The following is a 23,804-nucleotide window of genomic DNA, read 5'->3' as shown; positions in this document are numbered from 1 at the left end:
GGGGGGGGGGGACTTTGCTTCTCTCTTGCACAGAATATCCCTTCGGTCCATATGGAAGGACAAATGACTTCATGCTTGGTTTGGGGCCTGCCCAGTTTCTCCAACCTCAACCTCCTGGGACCAGGCCAGTCCCCCATCTCCTCCCCCGCCGCTTCAGCCACCCCAATCTGAACTCACCCCCCCCACCCCACCGGGCCTCTGGAGCCAGAACCGAGCCAGCTCTGGGAGGGGGAGGGAGTGAGTTGTGCCCCCCTAGACACCCAGTGATGGGCATGTGGCGCCACAGGGGGCACCTCTCTCTGGGTCGAGTGGCAAAGAAGAAAAGGGGGGAAGGGGAGGGAAGAGAAAGGATCAACATGAAAACGAGGAGAGGAATTTTAACAACAGAACATAACAGACATTAGATGAACCTCCAAAAACAAAAGTCTGAAAATAATATTGCCGCCAGAGATTTCACCCTTGGATAAGAATTTTATTTGACTGCATTTTCCAAAAGTTGGCAGAGATCGCTCAGGGTGGCTGCAGCTGCATTGCTAGTGCCCCTTAGCCGGGCAGGGGCTCCCCCAACCACCTCTCTTTCCATGACACAGGATCCCCGACATGCTGAGAAGGGCGAGAAAAAGAGCTGGGGCCAAGCATTAGCAGACCTTAACGATGGAGCCGCACAAACCGGAAAAAAATAGACACGGGGAGAAAAAACGACTCCAGAAAGACAGGAGGTACCTGGCTGCAGAGAGATCTTATCCCTCAAGTACTGGTATCAAAGGAGACATCCAAAATTACCTCAAGAGGATACAAATTTTTATTTAAGTGACATCAGGGTCCATCCTTGAGAGCCTTGGCCAACAGAACAGAGGTGGCTAAGAAATGGGCCGGAATCCTTGTAGGAAGAGAAGTCAGAAACATTCGAGGGATTCCTGTCCATTGCACCACAAGAGAGAAGAAAAAGATCTCGGGATCCAGGGTCCCAAATTCAAGTTCTGAGTCGACAACTCACTAACCACCTGAATGCACAGGAGATTTCCTTGTTTCCGAACCTCATTTTCCCATCTATAAAATGGGGTTAAAAATACTTGTGCTCACTCAGTGGTTGGTAAAAACACTGCTTTGCAAACCTTGGAGAGCTATCAAAATGGGAGGGGGGCGGGAAATGAGGATGAAGATGATGATGAACGAAAGAGAAATCAGTAAGGTTTTGACCCGAAGGGGATGTGGGAAGGTAACTGAAAGTAAATGGGACATAGGAGAAAGAGCCGGGTCTCCGGGGGTTGGGAGACAAGCTTCTCCGTTGTTCCCCATTAAGACCCCATCCAGAACTTACTGGGGAAGTTTAAAAACAGATTCAAAGCAATGACTTTTGGGGACTTTGGCCATCTGCAGAGCTGTCTTTGGTTGTTCGTTTTGCACTGAAAAAAGTGGGTGAGGAAGGCGGCTCTGAAGCCAGGCAGGGACCAGGTGCAGGCTGCGGAACGAGCCGGCCCCTCCGCTCATGACCGCACTCTGCAGAGAGACATCTCCATGCATCTCAGGCATCGGGGGAAAATCACTTATTGAGAGGCAAGAATGTGCTTTCATCATCCATAAACCTCAACTATTTCAGTCTCTTTCTGCTCCTGGAGGTCCGTATGTTATAAAAGTTTTGGTTAAATTTATTTTAGAAACACACGCACAAAGCAACTTGGAATGGAGGGGGGGAGAGACAACTTTGGGGAGCCACTCAACACTAATGAAATCATGTCTGGACTCATTCGGAAACAACGGGGCCGAAAAAAAGGACACAAAGAAGCAAAGTAAAACCAATGGCCTGAAACAAAGGTCGGGTGGGAGCTCTCTCATTGGTGACAAAGTGGAGAAGAGGAGCGAGAGGGGCGGGGGAGAGGGAGCAGCCCGCGGTGTGATTTTCAGCCATGACACGTTCGGCCCAGTGCCCTGGCAAGGGCTCTCGGCTCCCCCGGCTGCCAAATCTTAGACAAGAGGAAGAGGAAGGACCCCGGGGACGGACATCAGCACTCCTGACCTGAGCCCTCGCTCTCCCCTGGCCTTTGGCACAGAGAGTTATCAGCAAAGCGAGACAAGGCCCACAGAGCCCAAAGCCGCGTGCGGATGGCAAGACGCGTCCGGGCCCGGGCCCGGGGGCCTCCCAGGGCTATCTCTGCGCAGTAATCTGCGGCAGGAGGACGGGCGCGCAGGCGATGCCCGCGAAGGACTCAGGAAAGTGCATGTCCCTCTCCCACTCGTCCGTCTCCGTGTTGTACACCTGCACGATGCTCGTCACATTGTTCAGGTGCCAGTTGTAGCCCCCCACGATGTAGATCTTCCTCTCCAGGAGGCAGCAGCCAGCCTCCGACTGGCCGGCCCGCATAGGGCTCACCGTGGTCCACTGGTCGGCCTCGGGCACGTAGTACTCCACGGCCAGCACATCAAAGCAGCGGTCCACGTGGTCCATCCGGCCCCCGAGGGCGTAGATGCGGCTGCTGGTGCTGACCATGGCGTGCAGGACACGGGGCTCATTCATGGGGGCCTTGAACTCCCACTGGTCCACCGAGGGGTCATAGCAGTGCAGGGCCTTCTTGTCCTCCACCGAGATGCCGTAGCCCCCAGAGATGTAGAGCCTCCCGCAGACGGCGGCCCCAGCGTGGCCCCATGTGCGGCGCTTCAGCGAGCACACATAGGACCACTCGTTCTTCCGAGGGCAGTACTTCTCCACCGAGGCCAAGCTCCCAGCCCGGTTCCGCCCGCCCGTGGCATACATCATCCCGCACAGCACATTGAGCTGGAACTGGATCCGGCTCTCCTGCATGGCCTGGATGCGGAGCCACTGGTTCAGGTGGGGGTCATAGCGGTAGCAAATGTCCACGGCCCCCTCGCCACTGCGGTACTGCAGGTGCTGGCCCCCGACCACATACACGAAGTTGTCCAGCACGGCCACACAGGTGTGGCTGCAGCCCACCTCCATCTCGGTCAGCTCCTTGAACTGGCGGCAGCCAGGCTCAGGCAGGTGGTACACCTTGCCACTGACTGTGCGGTCGTTGTCCGTGTAGGGCGTGCCCCCGAACGTGATGAGGGAGAGGACGTCCGAGCGGATGCTGGTGCGCGGGGACTGCATCTCGTGCTGGCGGAAGGGCAGGATCTGGTAGTTAAAGGCCTCCAGCAAGTACTGGCGACAAAGCACGTCCTCCACCATGATGTCCAGAGTCTGGACGCTGTCCACCAGCTCCGAGGACTTCATGAGCGGGAAGCGGATGTGGCAGAGCACCTGGCTGGCACCCGGCCGGCGTGCGGGATCATACTGCAGCCAGCGGATGGCCGCGCGGAACAGGTCAATCTCACTGCAGCTCTTCAGCTTATTACTCTGCAGGAAGAAGACCAGGCGCTCCAGGGGCAGGTGCAGGAAGTCCTCCTCCTCCGAGATCTGCAGGAAGTGCCGGAAGGTGAAGGCGTCCACCGACTCCTTCAGGGAGGCCAGGCTGAAGGTGGTGGCCATCTGGCCGATGTTGAGGCAGGTCTCCACGCTCATGGCCGACTTCAGGAACTCCTCGCAGAGCTCCACCACGGGCACCATCTGCAAGAAGACCGCGGCGCCCAGGACGTCCTGGATGCAGTCCAGGTCCAGGGTCACTTCAGCGCTGTAGGCAAAGTCGATGATGTGCTTCAGGCCCTTGGCGGACACCCCCTTCAGCTCGATGATGTCCTGGCTGGCTTCTCGCATCCCACCCGTGAACATTGCCCTGGAGGTCAGAAACAAAGAGCGGAGTTTGGTCGGTCGCCACTCACTGGACAGGCTCAGGCCCTGCGGCCCAAGGGAGGCCAAGGGACAAGGGACCATCAGCCTGGCGGGAGCACTCCTCCCTAAACCCTGTGTCCCCTGGAAGCTCTCCGGCCCAGCCTGCGGCCTGAGGCGCTCCACTCCATCCTGTTAATTATTAAACGGCCACTCCCGATACCCAGCTACAGCTGAAGGAAGAGGTTGCCAACCATCCCCGGAACCCACCATTCCAAGTCGGCTCCAGATCCAGACTTATGAAAAGCAGCCCCATGGGCCCGGGGACGGCCACGGCCCACTAGAACCAGAACCAGCTTCAGGAGTGGCCCCTGCCAGCTATCTATCTATTATCCAGGAGGGTTCTTCTGAACTCTCCCTACCAGCCTGTGCACTTCAGAAGGCAGGGCAGGGACTCATTCTTTCATCTGTGCAGCCTCCAACATCAGGGACCTTGCAAAGAGCAGGCACTGGATGAGCTGTCAGGAGGTCCTCAAAATGGACGGCCCTCCTGTGACCAGTGAATTCCTCACCTCCAGCCCCCCCACAGCGGACCTCAAGACACAGGCAGATCCGATCCCTAAACTAGGGCAGTGTATGAGCAGACACTGAATGATCATTTGCCAAAGGTACATAAGAAGATGGAATCAAAGGCAACGTGGTACAGTGGTGTGAGCCCTAAACCCCAGCAGAGAGAGCTGAGTGCAAACCTTGCCTCTGAAGCTTAATGCCCCTAAGCTTGGAATCAGTCAAGAAAATGTAGGGGATTGAATGCAGAGCTTATTTGGTTTCTCTCTGTGTCCCTGCGCTGTAGCCTAGCACTGTGCCTCATACACAGAAGGCAATAAATGGACACTTTCTCAAGCCCTGATGACTCTGAATCTCAGTTTCCTGACTTGTAAAAGGGGGACAATAATATCCATATGATTTCCATCCAAGGGACAGGGAGAGGAAGAGGGAAAAGAGGGGGAAGAAGAGGAGGGAGAAAAGGGGGAGGAAGGGGATGAGAAGGAAGAAAAGGAAGGATGAGGAGGGATCCCTGACTCCAGGGCCCCTTTCTCCTGGACACCTCCCCTGATCCATCCCATGAGAACCAACTCACTTCTTCAGGCCCTACCTTTGTGTAGGGACTATTATGTTGGATATAAATAAAGCCTTATGGGCTAGTGCCTTAGTTCCATGAGGGCAAAGATTACCACTGGGTCTCACTCTAGGAGTCAGCAAAGTGCCCTGTATGAACGTAGAAGGCATCTCAGAACTGTCTGGGGTGTAACAGCAAGATTTTGTGAGGATCGACTAAGATAGCTAATTAGCTCTTCCCAGCAGTGCAGCAATCCAAGACAATCCCAATAGACTTGGGATGGAAAATGCCATTTGCCCCTAGAGGAAAACTATGGAGATTTTCACCTTCATTTTGGTTTGCATTTTCTTTCTTGTGGTTTTCCCTTTTGTTCTGATTTTTCTTTCACAAAATGACTAATATGGAAACAAATTTAAAATGATTGTACATGTAGAACCTATTTCAGATTTCCTGCTCTCTTGGGAACGGGAGGTAAAGGAAGAAGGGGGGAAAATGTGGAGCTCAAAATCTTACAGAAATAGATGGAAGTGGATATCTTCAACATAAAGAAGATCCAACTCACTTCCAGCTGATCAATGATAGACAGAAACAACTACACCCAGAGAAGGAACACTGGGAAGTGAATGTAAAATATTAGCACTACGGTCTATCTACCCAGGTTACTTATACCTTCGGAATCTAATACTTAATGTGCAACAAGAAAATTGGATTTACACACATATATTGTATCTAGGTTATACTGTAACACATGTAAAATGTATGGGATTGCCTGTCATCTAGGGGAGGGAGTAGAGGGAGGGAGGGGAAAATCTGGAGAAATGAATACAAGGGATAATGTTATAACAAAAATTACTCATGCATATATACTGTGAAAAAATGTATAATTATAAAATTAATTAAAAATAAAAATAAAAATAGGCTTGAATATGAAAAAAAATCTTACAGAAATAAATACTAAAGACTATCTTTACATGTAATTGGAGAAAAATGTTATTAATTAAAAAAAGAGAAATGTCTGTGGTATTTGTATTCTCAGGATGCCTTTGTTCTAGGCACCTCTACACAAATGAGAACTTAGTAAACATCCCAAACAAACATTTCTGAGCTTCCTAAGCTGTTCTCAGTCTGAAGAGAAGCCATGAGTACCGAGTAATAGCACAAAAAAAGAGATTTTGGGGGCACTGAGTCCCAGAGACAGGGGGCTGAGCTAACCTGGACCAAACACCAACCTTTCTTCTGGAAATATGACCAGTGCTCCTGCAGCACCCAGGAAGTGGAGAGAGCCCAGAGCTTTCCCATATGCACCAGTGGAAGTGATTACTGCCAGAAGACACAAGGCATCCCCCCTTTAAGAACTGTCCCCAACACTGTCAGAGAGACCACAAGGCTAAAAATAGTGGCCAAATCCTCCCCATTAGTGCATTTGTGGCCTCTAGAAGTGGAGATGATTAAGTTGAAAAGGGTCAGGCAAGTCCACCACCCATTTAGAAGGTAAGCAATATGATATCAATTATATATGAGAAGATGTGCAGAACACCTTTTCATATGAGCCATATTTTTTTAAAAGGGGGAGGAGATGGGAGGATGGGAGGAAGGAAGGATGAGAGGAAGGAAGGAAGGGAGGAAGGAAGGAAGGAAGGGAGGAAGGAAGAAAGGAAGGGAGGGAGGAAAGGAGGGAGGGAGGAAGAAAGGGAGGGAAGGAGAGAGAGAGGGAGGGAAGGAAGGAGAGAGGGAGGGAAGGAAGGAAGGGAGGGAGAGAGATAGGGAGGGAGGAAGGAATGAAGGAGGGAAGGGAAGGAAAAAATGGCCAGAGATGACAACAACAATAACAAAAAGGTGTCTAAGCTCTATCTTTCAGGAGGAGAGCCAGTCTTTTCTCCTTTGCTGGTCTCACCTGAAATAGTCACTGCAGGCAGCTAAGACCACCTTGTGGACTTGAAATGCTTCATTGTTGATGGTGAGGATGACATCCAGGAGCTGGCCCTGGGCTCTGAGGGTGGCGAGTCCCTGCAGGAGGGTCGTGCTGTGGCCAGGAGCAGAGAAGGTGCATTTGAGGGCCCCATTCTTGTCAGCCATGCTGCATAGAAGGAAAAAACAGAAAAGAAAAGTCTTCAGAAATCCCACCTGAGATTCTTAGGAACTTGATGGCCCAAGGTGCTCTGAAAGGCAGAGCCATTTAGGGAAAGCAAGAAAAAATCATGTTAGACTCTTCCCAATACCCCTTATCAATCCCCACATCCAGGGCCTCCCATTTGGAAGACTGCTTATACTCCATGGACTCTTAAACAGCCAAAACTTTGTGTTTTAATGTCTCCAGAGTAATTTCTGCCCCCACACCTGTTCCTTCACCTACATTCCAGCCTTTACAAACTACTACCTACTGGGGAGAGAGAAGAGTAGGAGAAAACCCCTCTGAAGTTTCATAAATTCAAAATTTCTAGGCAGTCACTGAACAACGAGGCCTTGTGCAAGTCCCTTGCCCTATATAGGTCTGAATTTCCTCATCTATAAAATGAACAAGTTAGACCGAGTGATTCCTTACCTAGATGTTAAGATTCCATGATATTAAATTTGAAGATCTTATCTAAACTCTGACATTTGCATTCTAAGGGTCTTTCTAGCTCAAACATTTTATATTCTAAGGGCTCTCCCAGCCCTGATATCCTGGGTTTTAAGGGCCCTCCTAGCTCTGACCTCCTGGTTCTAAGGGCCCTCCCAGCTCTGACATCCCGGGTTCTAAGGGCCCTCCCAGTTCTGACCTCCTGGTTCTAAGGGCCCTCCCAGCTCTGACATCCCAGGTTCTAAGGGTCCTCCCACCCCTGACCTCCTGGGTTCTAAGGGCCCTCCCAGCCCTGACATCGTGGGTTCTAAGGGCCCTCCCAGCCCTGACCTCCTGAGTTCTAAGGGCCCTCCCAGTTCTGACCTCCTGGGTTCTAAGGGCCCTCCCACCCCTGACCTCCTGGGTTCTAAGGGCCCTCCCACCCCTGACCTCCTGGGTTCTAAGGGCCCTCCCAGCCTTGACATCGTGGGTTCTAAGGGCCCTCCCAGTTCTGACCTCCTGGGTTCTAAGGGCCCTCCCACCCCTGACCTCCTGGGTTCTAAGGGCCCTCCCACCCCTGACCTCCTGGGTTCTAAGGGCCCTCCCACCCCTGACCTCCTGAGTTCTAAGGGCCCTCCCAGTTCTGACCTCCTGGGTTCTAAGGGCCCTCCCACCCCTGACCTCCTGGGTTCTAAGGGCCCTCCCACCCCTGACCTCCTGGGTTCTAAGGGCCCTCCCACCCCTGACCTCCTGGGTTCTAAGGGCCCTCCCACCCCTGACCTCCTGAGTTCTAAGGGCCCTCCCAGTTCTGACCTCCTGGGTTCTAAGGGCCCTCCCAGCCCTGACCTCCTGGGTTCTAAGGGCCCTCCCAGCTCTGACATCCTGGGTTCTAAAGGCCCTCCCAGCTCTGACCTCCTGGGTTCTAAGAGCCCTCCCAGTTCTGACCTCCTGGGTTCTAAGGGCCCTCCCAGCCCTGACCTCCTGGGTTCTAAGGGCCCTCCTAGCTCTGACCTCCTGGGTTCTAAGGGCCCTCCCAGCCCTGACATTCTGGGTTCTAAGGGTCCTCCCAGCTCTGACATCCCAGGTTCTAAAGGCTCTCTAGCTCTGACATTCTGTGTTGTACATTCTAAGAGTCCTCTGATCCTTGACATCTGGTATTCTAGATTTTCTGCTATAAACTCCCCTTTAGCTCCAACAGTCTGTATTCTTTTCTAAAGTTCTTACCAGATCTGAAATCTGAGGCTTCTTCTAGGAAGAACTCCCACAACATCTCCAAGCTAGGAGACTCAGGCTGTCCTATTTTCTGTCCCACACATCTACGGGGAGTCCTCCCCCAAGCCTGCCTAGGTTAGCACGCCTGCCCCACTCCCTTCAACCATGGAGCCACCTACGCAAATGAATCCTCTCCATTAAGCTGCTCTTTGCACTTTGGCCAATAATTCCCAAATTAATTTCCCTGATGTGGCGCTATTTCCATTAAGGCCGAGCACTTCACATAGCAATTTCCATCTTCAACTGCACTTGACCAAAAGCCATAAATTGCCCTAGTGTCTTTTCAAGAGAATTAAACTGACAAGACTGTCATATCCACCACATGCCTTGGAAGGAGAGCCTGTCAACAGCTAAACCAAGCCCTCCAGGAGAATAGAGATCAGTGGCTTTATAATAATAATAATCACAGCCCCCACAGGCAGTGGGAAGGTAGCACAAAAGAGTGCTTTGCCTCTGAAAAGTGCTGGATCGCCCCCAATTTCAAGATGAGGAAATTGAGAAGGGAGTGAGCCCTTGCCCAAAGTTATACAGAAAATTCGTGCCTGAAAACTCACCCCAAAGCTGAAGACTCAAACCCCAGGCTCATCATTCCCAGCACAATGCTTATATACAATCAAACGTAAAAAAGCAGTCGTTGCCCACCAAGAGTCTTATAGTAGCCAACTCATTTAATAAGGAATTGAATTTTAAAGCCTTAGAGGTGAGATGTCTTTACAACTAGGAAAAGGAACCCCTTTTTCTTTTCTTTTTAAAAAAAATAAATCAATCCCATCTGCTGGAAAAGACCTTTAGACCTTAGTGGACCACCCCCTCCCTCAAAAAATCAAGGAAGGAAGTAGCTGCTAGAAAATGTGTTCCTAAAAATGTAAACCTCTCTCTCCCTATTTGATTTTTAAAGCAAAAAATTTTTTAAAAGTATGGACTCCACACTGCTGGTCTTTTCCCCTCTCCAATCCATCCTATATTCAATGTATTTTGACTGGAAAAGATCTTTAGATCTTAATGGACCATCCTTCCCACACAAACACACTCCAGAAATCAAGAAAGGAAGTACACTTCTGGTCTCTCCCTTCTCTAATCCCTCCTATATTCAAAAAGCCAGATTATTCTAAGGCTAACTTAAAAATAGGCTAAGGCTTAACTCAAAATCCCCTCACTCAAACATCTTTAAAGGCTCCCTATTGACTGTAGCATAAAATAAAAGCTTCACATCCTGTTATTTCATGCTCTTCAAGAGGGCCAAAAATGGTCTCCTAGTTGCTTTTGGAACTCTACATAACTTTCCTTTCTTTCTTTAGCATTTGAAAATGCTTTTTTAAAATTCTGAATTTAGCAAATACCAAGAAATGAGCATTTTTATCTATAAAGAACAGAAAAAGAGGCCGGCATCAGCACCACAGAGAGCATGCTTGTCTCTCTAAGCACAACAAATTCAACACATCATTTTCAAAGCTGTCCTAAGTCATCAGGGTTTCTTCCTGACTTTCTGCCCATTCTCTTCTGGACATCTTTGAAAATCAGCTTGTCATTTCCCACTTCAAATGTTCAGACAAGCCTTTCCCAAGAGGCTGAAAATGTACTACTCTTACTACTAAAGATGTACTCCATCATTACAAAGATGGAGATCTCTGACTCAGAGACTCTGATCTCTTTTTAAAACTTACTTTCTCTATGACAATTTCCCAGGTCTCCCTCTTCAAATTCCTTAAATTCACTCTGTCCTTGTTCCTTTGCCTCTCTGGGACAGAGTAAGTTACCCGAGAATAGGAGCTTTTTCTGAAATTTGTGCCTTCCAAGACTTAACCCAATGCTTGGTATACACACAGCAGTTAATGTTTGCTAAATTAAATTGAATCTTTCGTGGAGAGGAGTGAACTTCTGCTATATACACAGCACTACATCAGGTGTCTGAGATATAAAAAAGAAAGTCAATACTGTCCCTTCCCTCAAGGTACTTACAGTCTAGTGAGAGGAGAGGAGATGAGGGTTCTAAATTACATATAGAAATAACTCTAATGCAAGTTAGAAAATGGGTAGTTCAAGTGATGAATTAAAGTCTCCAGACTCAAACAAACTGCCTCTTCTCCTGATCAAAGACCTGGAAGGTGTGATTCCCGTGCCTTTGAAATATCTTGGAGAACACAAGTAATACGGAAGGTCTGGAAAAAGGAAAATGTTCCAGTCTTCAAAACTGGAGGGGCGGGGCAGCTAGGTAGCACAGTGGATAGAGCACCAGCCTTGAATTCAGGAGGACCAGAGTTCAAATCTGGCCTCAGACACTTAACCTTTTCTAGCTGTGTGACCCTGGGCAAGTCACTTAACCCCAGCCTCAGAGGAAAAAAAAAAAAAAAAAAAAACTGGAGGGGCAGTGGGGGAGGGGGGAAAACAATCGCCAAACTTCCTTTGGTTCAAAGATTAGAAATATGACTTCCAATTCCTAGCAAAATTCTAGAGCATGCTACTCAATGAAAGGTTTATGGACCATTAGGAAAGGAAGTATCAATCTCAAGGAATGAGTACAATCTCCTCAGAAACAGGTCATACCAGACTAAGCCACTTCCTTTTTGGACAGGGCTAATTGGGAAATCAGGGGAGTCCTGTAGCTATAGTTTATCTAGATTTTGACAAAGTATTTCATGGTCTTTCAGGGCATTTTTATGAGGAAGATGGAGAGACTGGGCTCAAGGAAGGTATGACATGACAGCCTTAGGACTGGTTGAATGAGCACCCAGATGCAAAATATAGTCCATAATGTCAATGTCCTTTGGAAGAAAGCTCAGGAAATCCCTAGTAATCTGTCCATAGCCCTATCCTGCTTTAATTTTGTTATTATTGTTTTTTAAAAACATATTTATTAAATTTCATGTAATAAAAATATTGTCACAAAGTACCAGACATGACTGAAAAAGCCTAAACAAAACATACATAAACAAACATACATAAACATAAAAATCTAATCAAAACATAAAAAGGGACAGTTGTCACATTAGATAAGTTAGGATCAACTGAGCTCAATCAGCTGCAACACTGAATAGCATTAAATCAGTTAACATTTAATAGGGATAAATGTTCTACACTTGGATTCAAATAATCAATGTCAGAAGTACAAGATGGCAGAAAAGTGGCCAGAACAACCATTTGTCTGAAAGAGATCTGGGTGTTTGAATGAATGGTTGACTAGCTACAAGTAGTGCAAAGTTAATGAGGTTTTTGGTGCCAAAAATGAGGAAAGGGACAAGTCCTCTTGACTTCTGGCCTGGCTGGAAGACACAGGATCACAGGCCTAAAGCTGGTTGGTCCTTAGAGGCCATCTATTTTAATGTCTTCATTCTGAGGCAACAAAGGGGTGAAATCACCTGGCCAAGGGAACAAAGGTAGTTAAGTTGTAACATTGCAGAGATTCGAATCCAGGTCCTCTAACTCTAAGCCTCAGGTTTTCATCTCTAAAGATTTGTTTGCCATGTTTTAGGAAAAACATCCCAGTGAAAGATAATCAGGATAGTGACAGGTTTCAAGCTGATGCCATAGAAGGACTGGTCATCAGAACAAGGGATGATCAACCTGGGTAAAAAAAGAAAAAAAAAAAAAAAAAAGATTTAATTTTATTTTTATTGAAGTTTTTATTTTCAAAACATATGTAAGGATAATTTTTCACCACTGACCCTTGAAAAACCTTGTGTTCCAATTTCCCTCCCCCAGATGGCAAATAATCCAATATATGTTGAACATACTTTAAAAAAAATGTAAATCCAATATAGGCATATGTATTTATACAATTATCTTGCTGCACAAGAAAAATCATATCAAAAAGGAAAAAAAAAGGGAAAAGAAAACAAAATGCAAGCAAACAATAACAAAAGAAGTGAAAATGCTGTATTGCTGTATTGTGATCTACATCATTTACCACAGTCCTTTCTCTGGGTGTAGATGGCTCTCATCATCACAAGATCATTGGAAGTGGCCTGAATCATATCATTGTTGAGAAAAGCCACAAAGGTTTTGATTTTTAAAGGGAAAGGAAAGGAAAAGGGGAAAGGAAAGGGGAAAGGAAAGGAAAGGGGAAAGGAAAGGAAAAAGAAAAGGAAAGGAAAGGAAAAAGGAAAGGAAAGGAAAGGAAAAGTAATACAATGTTTGTCCTCTACAGAGTTCTTCCATCTAAGATTGGTGCCAACTTGCTGAGGCGTTACAGAGGTCATTCCAGGAGGGGGGTGTCCAGGTTGGACTGGGGCTTTGAAACCCTTTCCAACTTCCATTCTCTGTGATTCTTATACTGTTCTAAGTGAGGCAGAGGACAAATTCAATGGACTAAAAGATTCAAGGAAAGAAAGCAGTACTTCTAAGTGCATAAGCCTTGCTAGAGATAAATGTCATTAGTTAGGTGAAGGATATCAACAGATCTTTTCCAGATGGTCTCACATCCCCCCCTTCATTTCCCAAAGACAGAGCTGGAGAAGTTACCTTTCCATGGAGCGTCCAGTCATTCAGATCCAAAGGACCACAGATCCAGAGGTGGAAGGAATGGCCATATTTAAATAAAACAATTAAGATTAAGTAAGCCCTTCCTATGTTCTGGACACTGCTCTAAGCACTGGAACATAGAGAAAACAATCGAGTCTCATAGGATGGGAGAAAACTTGTCCTTTTATAGTCATGACAAAAACAGGGAGCAGTTAGGGGGTGCTCAGTCTGAAGTCAGGAAATCTCTTCTTCCCGAGCTCAAATCTGGCTTCCGGCACTCACTCACTACCTGGGCAGCTACTTCATCTGTTTGCCTCAGACTCCGCTAACTTTAAACAAGTTGGAGAAGGAAACAGCAACACCTTTGCCAGGATATTGTCACAAAGTATCAGACACGATTGCAAAAGTCTGAACAAAACACACAGAGTGGGTACAAAGTAACCTTGCAGGGGAGGTATTAGTAGAGGCAGGACTGGGAAAAGGAGCATGGGGCAATGATCTGCCGGCACTTAGAGAAGGCCAGGGTATATAAGTGGTGGACATGAGGAGGGAAGGCAATCCAGGAAGGGGAAATGGAGCAGTGTGAGAGGGAACAGCAAGTGGGCCAGCCTGGATGGACCTCCAAGGAAGGACTGCAGATTTCAAGGCTCCAGGATATTTTCACGGGGGAACAATCCCTCCACTGGGTCAGTTCTCAGATCTTTCAAAAACACCTTACAATCTCATCTTTAGGAGTTGCTACAATTACAAAATTCCCTCAAAGTGCAAAGTAGAGATGAGCCTCTCTGAATTTAACTAGATCGGTTCTCCAGTCTACATTCTGTCCATCACAGGGCTGGTCTTCAAAGCCCTTCCAGCTTCCAGCAGCTAGGACCTGCTAGAACTAGAGTCCTACTGACAAAGCCTTCAAGAACCATTCCAGTTAGAGGAATCAGAGGAGGGCTTTAATAGCAAAAGTGTAAAATAAATGGCAATAAATGAGAAGCAAAGCTGTGCTTTCATTTAGGAGACCTGCAGGCCCCTGCTCTGTCATTTCTTAGAAATACTTTCAAAGTCCGGGTTCACTCTTAGCTGACTGAACTGGGAAGTCTGGGGGAACCTTGGACTCCTGAGCATCCCCAAAGCCAGGAAAGAGGCCCATTAACATTAAGACCCTTTTGATGTCCATCAGTTGGAGAATGGTTGGGTAAATTATGGTATATGAAGGTTATGGAATATTATTGCTCTGTAAGAAATGACCAGCAGGAGGAATACAGAGAGGCCTGGAGAGACTTACATGAACTGATGCTGAGTGAAACGAGCAGAACCAGAAGATCACTGTACACTTCAACAACAATACTGTATGAGGATGTATTCTGATGGAAGTGGAAATCTTCAACATAAAGAAGATCCAACTCACTTCCAGTTGATCAATGATGGACAGAGGTAGCTACACCCAGAGAAGAAACACTGGGAAGTGAATGTAAATTGTTAGCACTAATATCTGTCTGCCCAGGTTGCATGTACCTTCGGATTCTAATGTTTATTGTGCAACAAGAAAATGATATTCACACACATGTATTGTATCTAGGCTATATTGTAACACATGTAAAATGTATGGGATTGCCTGTCATCGGGGGGAGGGAATAGAGGGAGGGGAGGATAATTTGGAAAAATGAATACAAGGGATAATATTATAAATATATATATATATATATATATATATATATATATATATATATATAATAAAAAATTATTAATTAAAAAAAAATTAAGACCCTTTTTTAAAAATCCAAACCAGAAGGAGCTTGGAAAAAGAGAAAGAGTTGAGAAAGGAAGTGCTAGTGGATCAAAGAGTAGGTTTGGGGGAGTAAGGTGTAAAGAAGGCCAGAAAGGTTGTGAAGGGCTTAAAGCATTTTGTAAAAGCTCCTGGAGATGACCAAGAATCACTGAAGTTTATTGGTCTGGAAGGGGGCCACGTGATCAGACCTGAGCTTTAGGAAAATCACATTAGTGACTGAAAGGAGCATGGATGTATTTGAAGGCCAGTCATGTCTTCTTGTTCTCCCTGGCCCCAGCGGGTGGAGGGATGGCTGAGTGGGCTGAGCTGCTGATGGAGATCTACACTGGGGGGCTTCGGGGCTGCTTGCCACGGGGGTGGTACAGTTAATCCAGCACAAAGCTAGGTTTCCTCTGAGATCGCTTTCAACAACGCCTGAGTCCTGTGATTCTATAATCAGGGTACCAGACGCCAGCTCAACAAAATATCAGATTGGACTAGGGGAAGCTAGGGGAGGGAGTGGGGGGGAAGGAGGGGAAAATATGGAACAAAAGGTTATTTGAGGGTCAATGTTTGAAAAATTACCCATGCATATGCTTTGTAAATAAAAAGCTTTAACAATAAAAAAATAATAAAATTTTTAAAAGATATTAAAGCACAAAATTATACTAAAAAAAAAAAAAAGAAAGAAAAAAAATCAGAATCCCTCTATGGAAGTGAGGAATGGACTGGCATCTGGCCAGCCAGGATCTTATCTCTGATGGGGCACAAAGAAATGGTCTATTGTCCTTCCTAAAACGGACCTCAAATATTAATAACAATATAATGGCTAATATTTATATGGTGCTTACTAGGAACCAAGCACATAAGGGCTTTATCATTATCATCTCATTTGTTCCCACAACCACGTGGCATGGGGGAAGAAGGTACTATTAATGTGCCCATTTTCCAGATGAGGAAACTACCGATGCATCAAGTGGGGGTTAAGTGACTAGCCTACAGCCACAGAGCTACTAAGTCTCTCAGGCTAAATTCGAATTCCAGACCCAGTACTCTACACACTGAGTCAACTCAAAGGTTAGAGGTGTTCCCCAAATAATCAAGCTCCCATTATTGACCTACTGCCGGGTCTGTCATCCAGCAGCTGCCTTCAACTCTTGATATCATGTAACAGTGGAGAGAGTTTAAATGCAACCTCAGAGCCTTGGCCAACTCATCTAGAACTGGTTTCTTCTTCTGGAAAATGATGTTAATAATCGCACCTACCTTAGGGGGTTGGTGGGGAATGAAAAGTAGATAATGTAGGTAAGGATTCTGCACACCTCAAAGCACTACATTAATGTCAGCCTTTTTTAGCTATTACTCTTAACATAAACACTTTTTATTTTTTTAATTTAATTTAATTTTTTCCTGAAACAATTGAGGTTAAGTGACTTGCCCAGGGTCACACAGTTAAGTGTTAAGTTTCTAAAGCCAAATTTGAACTCAGGTTCTCCAGACTTCAGGGCTGTTGAACATAAGCACTTTTAAGTACCTACTATGTGCAGAGCACTCGGCTTGGCCCTGGGATGTTGGGAACATCCAATTTTACAGTTTCTAAAGCACTTTCCTCCAAACAGCTGAGATGGTCTCCACCTTACAAATGATGTTCTTGAGGCTCAGACTGGTCAAGCATTTTGTCCAAAGTCACACAGTGGGGAGCTGCTGGCAGGGATAGAGCTGGTACTTCAATATCAGTCTTTGGACTCCAGGCCCTTCACTAGGGCTTTGCTCATGTCAAAGTCTTCCTAAAGAACAAATCAAGCTTGTGTAACTCATGGGATCTTAATAGGGGAGAGAGGAGGGAAGCTGAGGAAGGTGAGGTGGGATGAGATGAGAGCTATGTACAAAGGGCCAAGTGCTGAGGAACAAACCTACCCAGAGGAGGGAAGCCGAAATCCTTTCTGGCTGTTGCTAAAAGGGGTCAAAAAAGTCAGGAGGAAGAACTGTTTCTTCCAAGCTTTCCCCAGAGCCAATAGTTAAATTCTCAGTATGAACAGAAATTGGCAAAGTACATACAGATCAAGGCCTGATTTACTGTTGTTGTTTTAAATGTTAGATTTAAGAAAGTGAAGTAGTAAGACATCTAGCAGGACTGAATGAGGATAACAACATAGTATTTTCACCTTTTTGTTGTTGTTTGCTTGCTTTTTTTCTTTCTCCTTTTTTTTCCTTTTTGATATTTTTCTTGCACAGCATGATAAATGTGGAAATATGTTTAGAAGAACTACATATGTGTAACCTATATTGGATTACTTGCTGTCTAGGAGAGGGTGGAGGTGAGGAGGTAGGGAGAAAAATTTGGAGTACAAGGTGTGCAAGGGTGAATGTTGAAAACTCTCTTTGCATATATTTTGAAAAATAAAAAATGATTATAAAAAAGAAAATGGAGAAAATACTAACAATGTTAAACTTCAAAATGTGACTTTAGCATATTTTTGTTCCTCTCCCAAAAAATAAAAGTGGATTGTTAAGTATTTTCCAGCCCACTCCCAGCTTGAAGGATTAAAAAAAAAAAAAAGGTCAATAGTAAGAGCTGATGGAAGGAAGTAGGGGAAAAGGTAAGTAAATGAGCAATAAGTACCAGGGGTCACTATCACTGATACCCATGTTTTATATTTAAAAGTTTGCAAAGCACTTTATATGTTTAAATCCCTCAACCATTCTGTTCTGTACATCAATCTAATTTTACAGAAAGGGAAACTGAGGCTTAGAGAAAGATTAAATGATTAGCCCCTGGTTATATTGTATATAACAGAGATGGGATCTGAACTCAGATCTCCTGACTTGGAATCTAGCACTCTATTCCCTCTATCATGCCGTCCCTCTAGATGGGGGGATGGTAAATCGAAGTCCATTATCTCCGAAGGATTTTGTATTTGGGAAAAAGAAACACCTCATTCCCTGATCACGGAAGTCTCTCCCTACATGGCCCCTTTTTTCCTCTGCCCTCCAACTCCACAAGGAGCAGCTTTTTCCTTCTGCCCTCCTGCAGACCTTCCTGCTATCCCTGGAGAGTCCACACAATGGTCTGGCACACAGTGAGGAGAATATCACCTTTGAGTTCAATGGTACAGGGAACTCCCAGATCAGGGAACTCCCTTTTCCAGGAAAGGAGATCACCCCACAATCTCAAAGCTGACTAGAGCATTGAGAGTTAAATGACTTGCCCAGGCTCACACAGAGACTGGGCTTCAACTAAAGTCTTACTGGATTGGAGATTTCTTGCCCAGCACATAGTAGGTACTTAACAGATGTTTGCTGGTAGATTGACTAAGGTAGGGCAAATAGGGCTTTATCCCAGGGTGCTGAAATTTCAAAGGTGTTAACAGTACCTGTGCACCTTTAGCAGGCAGAAGGAAATGAGTTTAATACCTTGTTAGCAAGAAGAACTAGTTAATAAGAAACTACCAGAAGTCAGGCTTCCTTCTCCAGTGGCTGAAATCCTAGTAAGCTGTTCCCAGGACTAACCCTGAGATTCCTCCCTTCCCTGCAGTGACTTCCCCATGACCTCCCCAGAAGCAAACTCACAAGTGTCTCAGAGTCTCAGTCTTGAACCCCCCCTACCCACCACTGGACCTTGTTTCTAGAGGCCCATAAAATCTCCCTTAAGTTCTTTCCCTCACTACAATAAATTTGTCTTAAGAAGTTGATTTGAATTTGAAGGAAAAAAAATGTTAACAATGTTTTTACATGTAATTAGGGAAAAAATAAAATATTAAATTACTTTAAAAAAAAAAAAAGGAAGAAGAAGCTCATTTGAGAGCACTTTCTAGGTACCTGCCCCAGGTACATTGGGTTGTCATTGCCCAAATTGCTAGAATTGTTATAGATGACACTACCTCACTTTCCCTACCTATAAAATGGACATGATATTATTTTACTGTCTATTTCACAGTATTAGTGTAATCCTCATTTAGCCACTGACAGGCTTCCAGATCCCTCTTCCCCCTTTCAGAACCAGAATCACAGTCTTGCTCTCATACTCTAAGGACCTCAAGAGAGAATGATGATGTTCCCCCATCTCCATTTCCCTGGCCTCCCAATTCATGACAATTCCACGATTTATGTCTTCATTTTGCCTTATTACCCATAATAGTGTCACCTCCTCAATCCCCACTCCCCCCCCTTCACAGTTCTGACTCTACAGTTCAAATTCCATGCTTCCATGTCCTATCACTCATAACTCACACCTTGCAAACCCTATTTTTTGGAGGCATTGGGGGCATGTCACTCTTCTTCTCACACCATAATACTGGCTCAATAAATGTTTTTTGTTCATTCATTCATGAGACTCCGACATCCCTTTTAGATCACTTACTTTACTTTCTGTCTTGGACCCCATTAGCAATCTAGTGAAACCCATGGTCCCTTTCTCCAAATAATGCTCTTAAATACAGAAAATACAGCACCTAGGGTTGCTCAAGGAAGCTAACTATATTTAAATATAGTAACCAAGATATTTAAAAAATAAATTCACAGACTCTAAATAAAGCCAATCCTTTTTATGTTTTAGCAAGAAATAATTAAATTTGATGCTTTAGCAACAAATGGAATAAAATAAAAGGGATCTATATTCTCTATTTCAATTTCCTCATCTCTCATCACTTTTCTTTCTTTTTTTAGTTTATTTTTAATACCATTATTTTATAAATTATGTTGGAAAAGAAAAATCAGAGAGAAAAACCCCATCACTTTTCAATGCCTTGCAATCAAACAGCTCTTTCTATGGTGACCCATTAATGATTTCTCAATTCCTAAACCTTCAAGTCTTTTCTCCAGCTGCATCCTTACTCTCTTCTCTGCAGCCTTTAAGACCTTTGACCGTCCCCTCCTCCCCAATGCTCTTTTCACTTGGCTTCTGTGACACTGCCCTCTCCTGGGTCCTCTGCCACCTAGCTCCTGCTTCTCAGTCATCTCTGCCTATTCATCTCTATCCACTGGATTCCTAAGGGCAGGTATCATGCAAAGCTCATTTATAAATTTCCCCCCCCCCTCTGTGTCCCTCTCTCTTCTCTCTCTGTCTCTCTCTCTGTCTGTCTCTCTGCCTCTGTCTCTGTTTCTGTCCTACTCTCCTCTCATGGGCTCCCATATTATATTTCCATACAGCACCCCATATCACTCCCCTGAACACTACTCATAAGGCCAAATGGAACTCAAGTCTTCAGGCCTGGGAGCTCACTATGTCTAGTTGACAAGGAGAGAGGGACAAAAACAAACAGTCTCTGCCCTGAAGAAGTGCTATGGGTTCCACTGCCTCTCCAGTAACCCACTTTTGGAAGCTCGGAGTTACTCTTGGATCTTTATTGCTTCATCTCCTATAACCACATGTCAAACCTTCAGGATTCTCCCAAAATAACTCATCTTCCACCCATCCTCTTCCCTTGGCTCATGGGCCACTAATAGCTTCCCTAGTTCTCCCCCTACTCCACCGCCCACCCAGACGGTCCTCCCTACACACATCAATGTCTAATCCAACAATCTTCAGTAGCTCCCAAATGAATAAAGTTCATGCTCCTTGGTCTGGTACTTTAAGAGCCATCCAGTTTCCATTCAAGCTGCCTTTCCCCACATTTCATATTCTATATCTCCATACTCTCCATTTCCAGCAAGCTGGGCTGACAGCTGTCTCCCCACAGTGAATCTGTGCATGTAATTCAGGTCCTCCAAGTCTTCTTCAGGCTTCCCTTAGCGTTTCCTGACCTCCCACTACAACCCCGATCTCCACCCCTGGGAATAAAAGGCTCATTTACTAGTCATTTACTTATTTATCTGTGTCTGCTGAGAGGGATGGAACTGTCTCCTTTTGTATTTGTAACCCCCAGAACCCAGCACAAGACTTTATTCATAGCAAGCTTGGAATCTTCAGGCACAGTAATGAGGGACTGAATAATGTGTATTTCAGACCAAAATAATATTTTGGAGAAATAAAAATTCATCTTTCAGACCATCATTTCTGGGTAGAGAAGACCTTGCATCTATTTATTTCCTCACAAACTCAGAGTGGGAGCCTTCTCCCCCTCCCTCTAAACATGTCAGAAGTCCCCAGAAGCTGGGATCCCCATCTTCTCCACTGGTGCACTCCCATTGCCTAGAAGATTGCCTTACACACAAACACTTAATAAATGTCTGTTGAATTTGTTTTAGGACAGAATTCTGGTTTCCTCCACCCAGAACCTTTGGGAGGAGTCGGAGGACACGGCCACTTATCACTTCAGTGACTTTGGTCTGACCATCGAGTCTCTCTGTTTCTCAGTTTCTTCATTTGTAAAATCAGGGGCTTGGTATAAATTTTAGCACTAAGTCCTATGGCTTTTTATCTAGACACTGGCTGCCTCTGAGTGCCCTTACTAGCTGCAGAGAAATGGATTCTGGTGCTTGGAAGGTCAATGTTCAAAGGGCCCTTAGAACTCAGAGCTGGAAACCTGCCAGATCTACAAGAACTTCAGAACACTGGACCTTCATTGGGCCTTCCAGTGAGACGGAGCCTATTATAGGTGCTAGGGGGTTACCTGAAAGAGAAAAAACAATGCTGGCCCCCCACAGACTGGTGCTGTAACTAGGGATCAAGACTTACCTATAGCCCGACACCGTCATCACGGAAAATACCTGAAAAATGCTAGCTGACAATGCAAGACAAACAGACTCAAGCATTAGACTGTGAGGTAGATTCTAAATTGGAAGCAGAATCATCACTTCAGGTGCAGGAAGACTTTCTGGAGGAGGAGACATTTGAATTAAGTCTTAAAAGATGAGCAAATTTTTGAAAAAGGCCCAGGGGAGACATCCAGAAACCTGGGATCAAAGGTATGGAGCAAGAAAGGAACTCAGAGATCATGTAATGCAAGCTCTTCATTTTCTCAATAAGGAAAGGGAAGCCCAGAGAGATTCATTGAGTTTCCCCAAGTTAAACAACAAGTAAACAGGAGAGGTGGGATCAAATCCCTCTAAGGCTAAATCTGCTCTGTCTGTTATATGACCCTGAAGGACCCAGATGGACCCATTCTCAGATGACAACAACGTTGACTGTCTCATGCTTCAGAACACTATCAATGACTTCTCAGAATAACTTGGTTTAATAATCCACACAAGAAAACTAAATGGATAAAACAGATGAGAGGGGGCCTTGAAATCTTGGGGTACATGTTCTATTCAGCAGGTAAGCACAGACAAGAGAGGTGTTGGAGACGCTCCGAGGAAGGAAGTTACTGGGAACATACTAGGCAAGATGGGGTCAGATCTAGGAGCTGCTGACCATTATTACAGAGACTGTCCCCAAGAGCCCTATTCTCTTCTCCTCCAAGCTGATTTCATCAGCTCCCATAGATTCAATTTTCATTTCTACACAGTTGAAACTTCAGCTTTATTCATCCAGCCCTAACCTCCCTTCTGATTTCCAGACATGCACTTCCAAATGCCTATTGGACATCGAGCACTGGATGCCCCATAAATTGCTTCTTTTTTTTTTAATTATTTATTTTTAGCTATTTTTTTTTTTACAATTATGAGTTCTGACTTCTCTCCTTTTCTACCCTTCTCCATCCATTGTGAAGGCAAGAAATATGATATCAATTATACACACAAATATCCTACAGACATTTTAAACACAACATGTCTGATATTAAACATTCTACTTCACCCCCACCACTCCCTACCTCCAAACTTCCCTATTACTAGCACTCATTCTCCCAATCACTTTGGTTCCCAACCTGGACTTGCCCCCACATCCAAGCTGTTCCCCAGGCCTGTCCAATTTCTCTGCTGACACTGCCGTGTCTCTGGTCCTCATACATGCACTGTCACACTAACCTGCTGGCTAGGCTCTACCTCAAGCCTACCTCGGCCTTCCGACTGATCTTCCTTAGTGGCTCTTACCTCCAGGATCCATCGTTTGCCTTTTACAGCCCTCCATAACCCAGGCTCTTCTGGTACTTCCACTTTTCTTACACCTGACTCCCCTCGACATACTGACACTGACCCCCCAATTCTGGGTATTTCCTCTGGCTGTCTCCCACCTCTGCAGGCTCTCTTACCTCATTTCCACCTCCAGGATCCCACAAATATCAGTTAGAATCCCACCTTCTGCAAGAAGCATTTCCCAGTCCTCCTCGATGCTAATGGGCCTTCTCTGAGTTTATTTAACCCATGAACATCCTATAAAGTTGTAGATCATCTCTTGCATTTGGTCGTGAGCTCTTTGAGAGCTGAAATTGCTGGGTAAGACCCTCCAAGGGTCTAGCTTCAGCTCTGTTCCCAGGTGACCCAAGTCCCTCCCTGACATGGTAAAATGTAGGGGCTCTTTCCAGCTCAGACATTCCATAAAGTGAAAGGAGCTGGATAAGTGGGCAGGGAGCTCCAGCTGCAGGATGCTTTTGAAGGAACCCACTTGCCTCGGTCCCTTTCAGCTCTGGGACTCCATGACCTCTGAGGTTACTTCTCACTAATTCCATGACATTTCTGGCTCCGTGCAGGGCTCATGACTAAGAGGGCTCAGTTCTGGTCTAGGATGCTTATCTCTGGCTTCCGCCTGCCCAAGGACCAGGCCAGGCTCATTACTCACAGTAGCCCATTCGCTCTCTCCATCACTCCCTCCCTCCCTCCCCAGGCTGGGGGATGATGATGGGTAAGGATGACCACACCCTGAGTCCCCGAGTGGGAGAGGGAGGGATGTGTCTAAGGTCACACAGGAAGCTAGCTGGGGAGAGAGTCTGGGGAGGAGGACAGGAAGGAGCCTCCATACTCCCAACGCAGTCAGCCCACTCAGTCCTGCTCTGCCCCTGGTCATTATGATGGGCCTGGTTAAGTCATCTCCCCATGAGTCAGGAAAAATCAATTTGGTCTGATCTCTGAATATTTACTAAGCGGCCCTTGAGGTCATGGAGGGAGACTGAACCCA

The 23,804-nt window shown here is 45.7% G+C and overlaps 1 protein-coding gene across 2 annotated transcripts in view; it reads right to left on the bottom strand.

The window, feature by feature from the left end:
- Positions 1 to 451: 451 nt before the first annotated feature.
- The window catches only part of KLHL26 (kelch like family member 26), a 47,354-nt gene continuing 24,001 nt past the window's right edge, over positions 452 to 23,804 (bottom strand). Inside the window, exons 1-3 of one of the 2 annotated variants that reach the window (XM_074302818.1) lie at positions 12,009 to 12,305; positions 6,736 to 6,918; positions 452 to 3,728 (exon numbers count right to left, since the gene is read on the bottom strand). In XM_074302818.1, coding sequence (XP_074158919.1) covers positions 2,147 to 3,728; positions 6,736 to 6,918; positions 12,009 to 12,130 — 1,887 coding nt within the window. In that variant the 5' untranslated portion in view covers positions 12,131 to 12,305 and the 3' untranslated portion in view covers positions 452 to 2,146. Of the gene's footprint in view, positions 3,729 to 6,735; positions 6,919 to 12,008; positions 12,306 to 23,804 lie in introns of those variants that run through there. The other variant, XM_074302822.1, reaches the window with a different exon arrangement.

Source organism: Sminthopsis crassicaudata, chromosome 1 (assembly GCF_048593235.1).
Source record: "Sminthopsis crassicaudata isolate SCR6 chromosome 1, ASM4859323v1, whole genome shotgun sequence".
Classification (NCBI taxonomy): Eukaryota; Metazoa; Chordata; class Mammalia; order Dasyuromorphia; family Dasyuridae; genus Sminthopsis; species Sminthopsis crassicaudata.
Note: the sequence above shows the minus strand (reverse complement) of the source record. Positions and strands in the feature narration are given on the sequence as shown.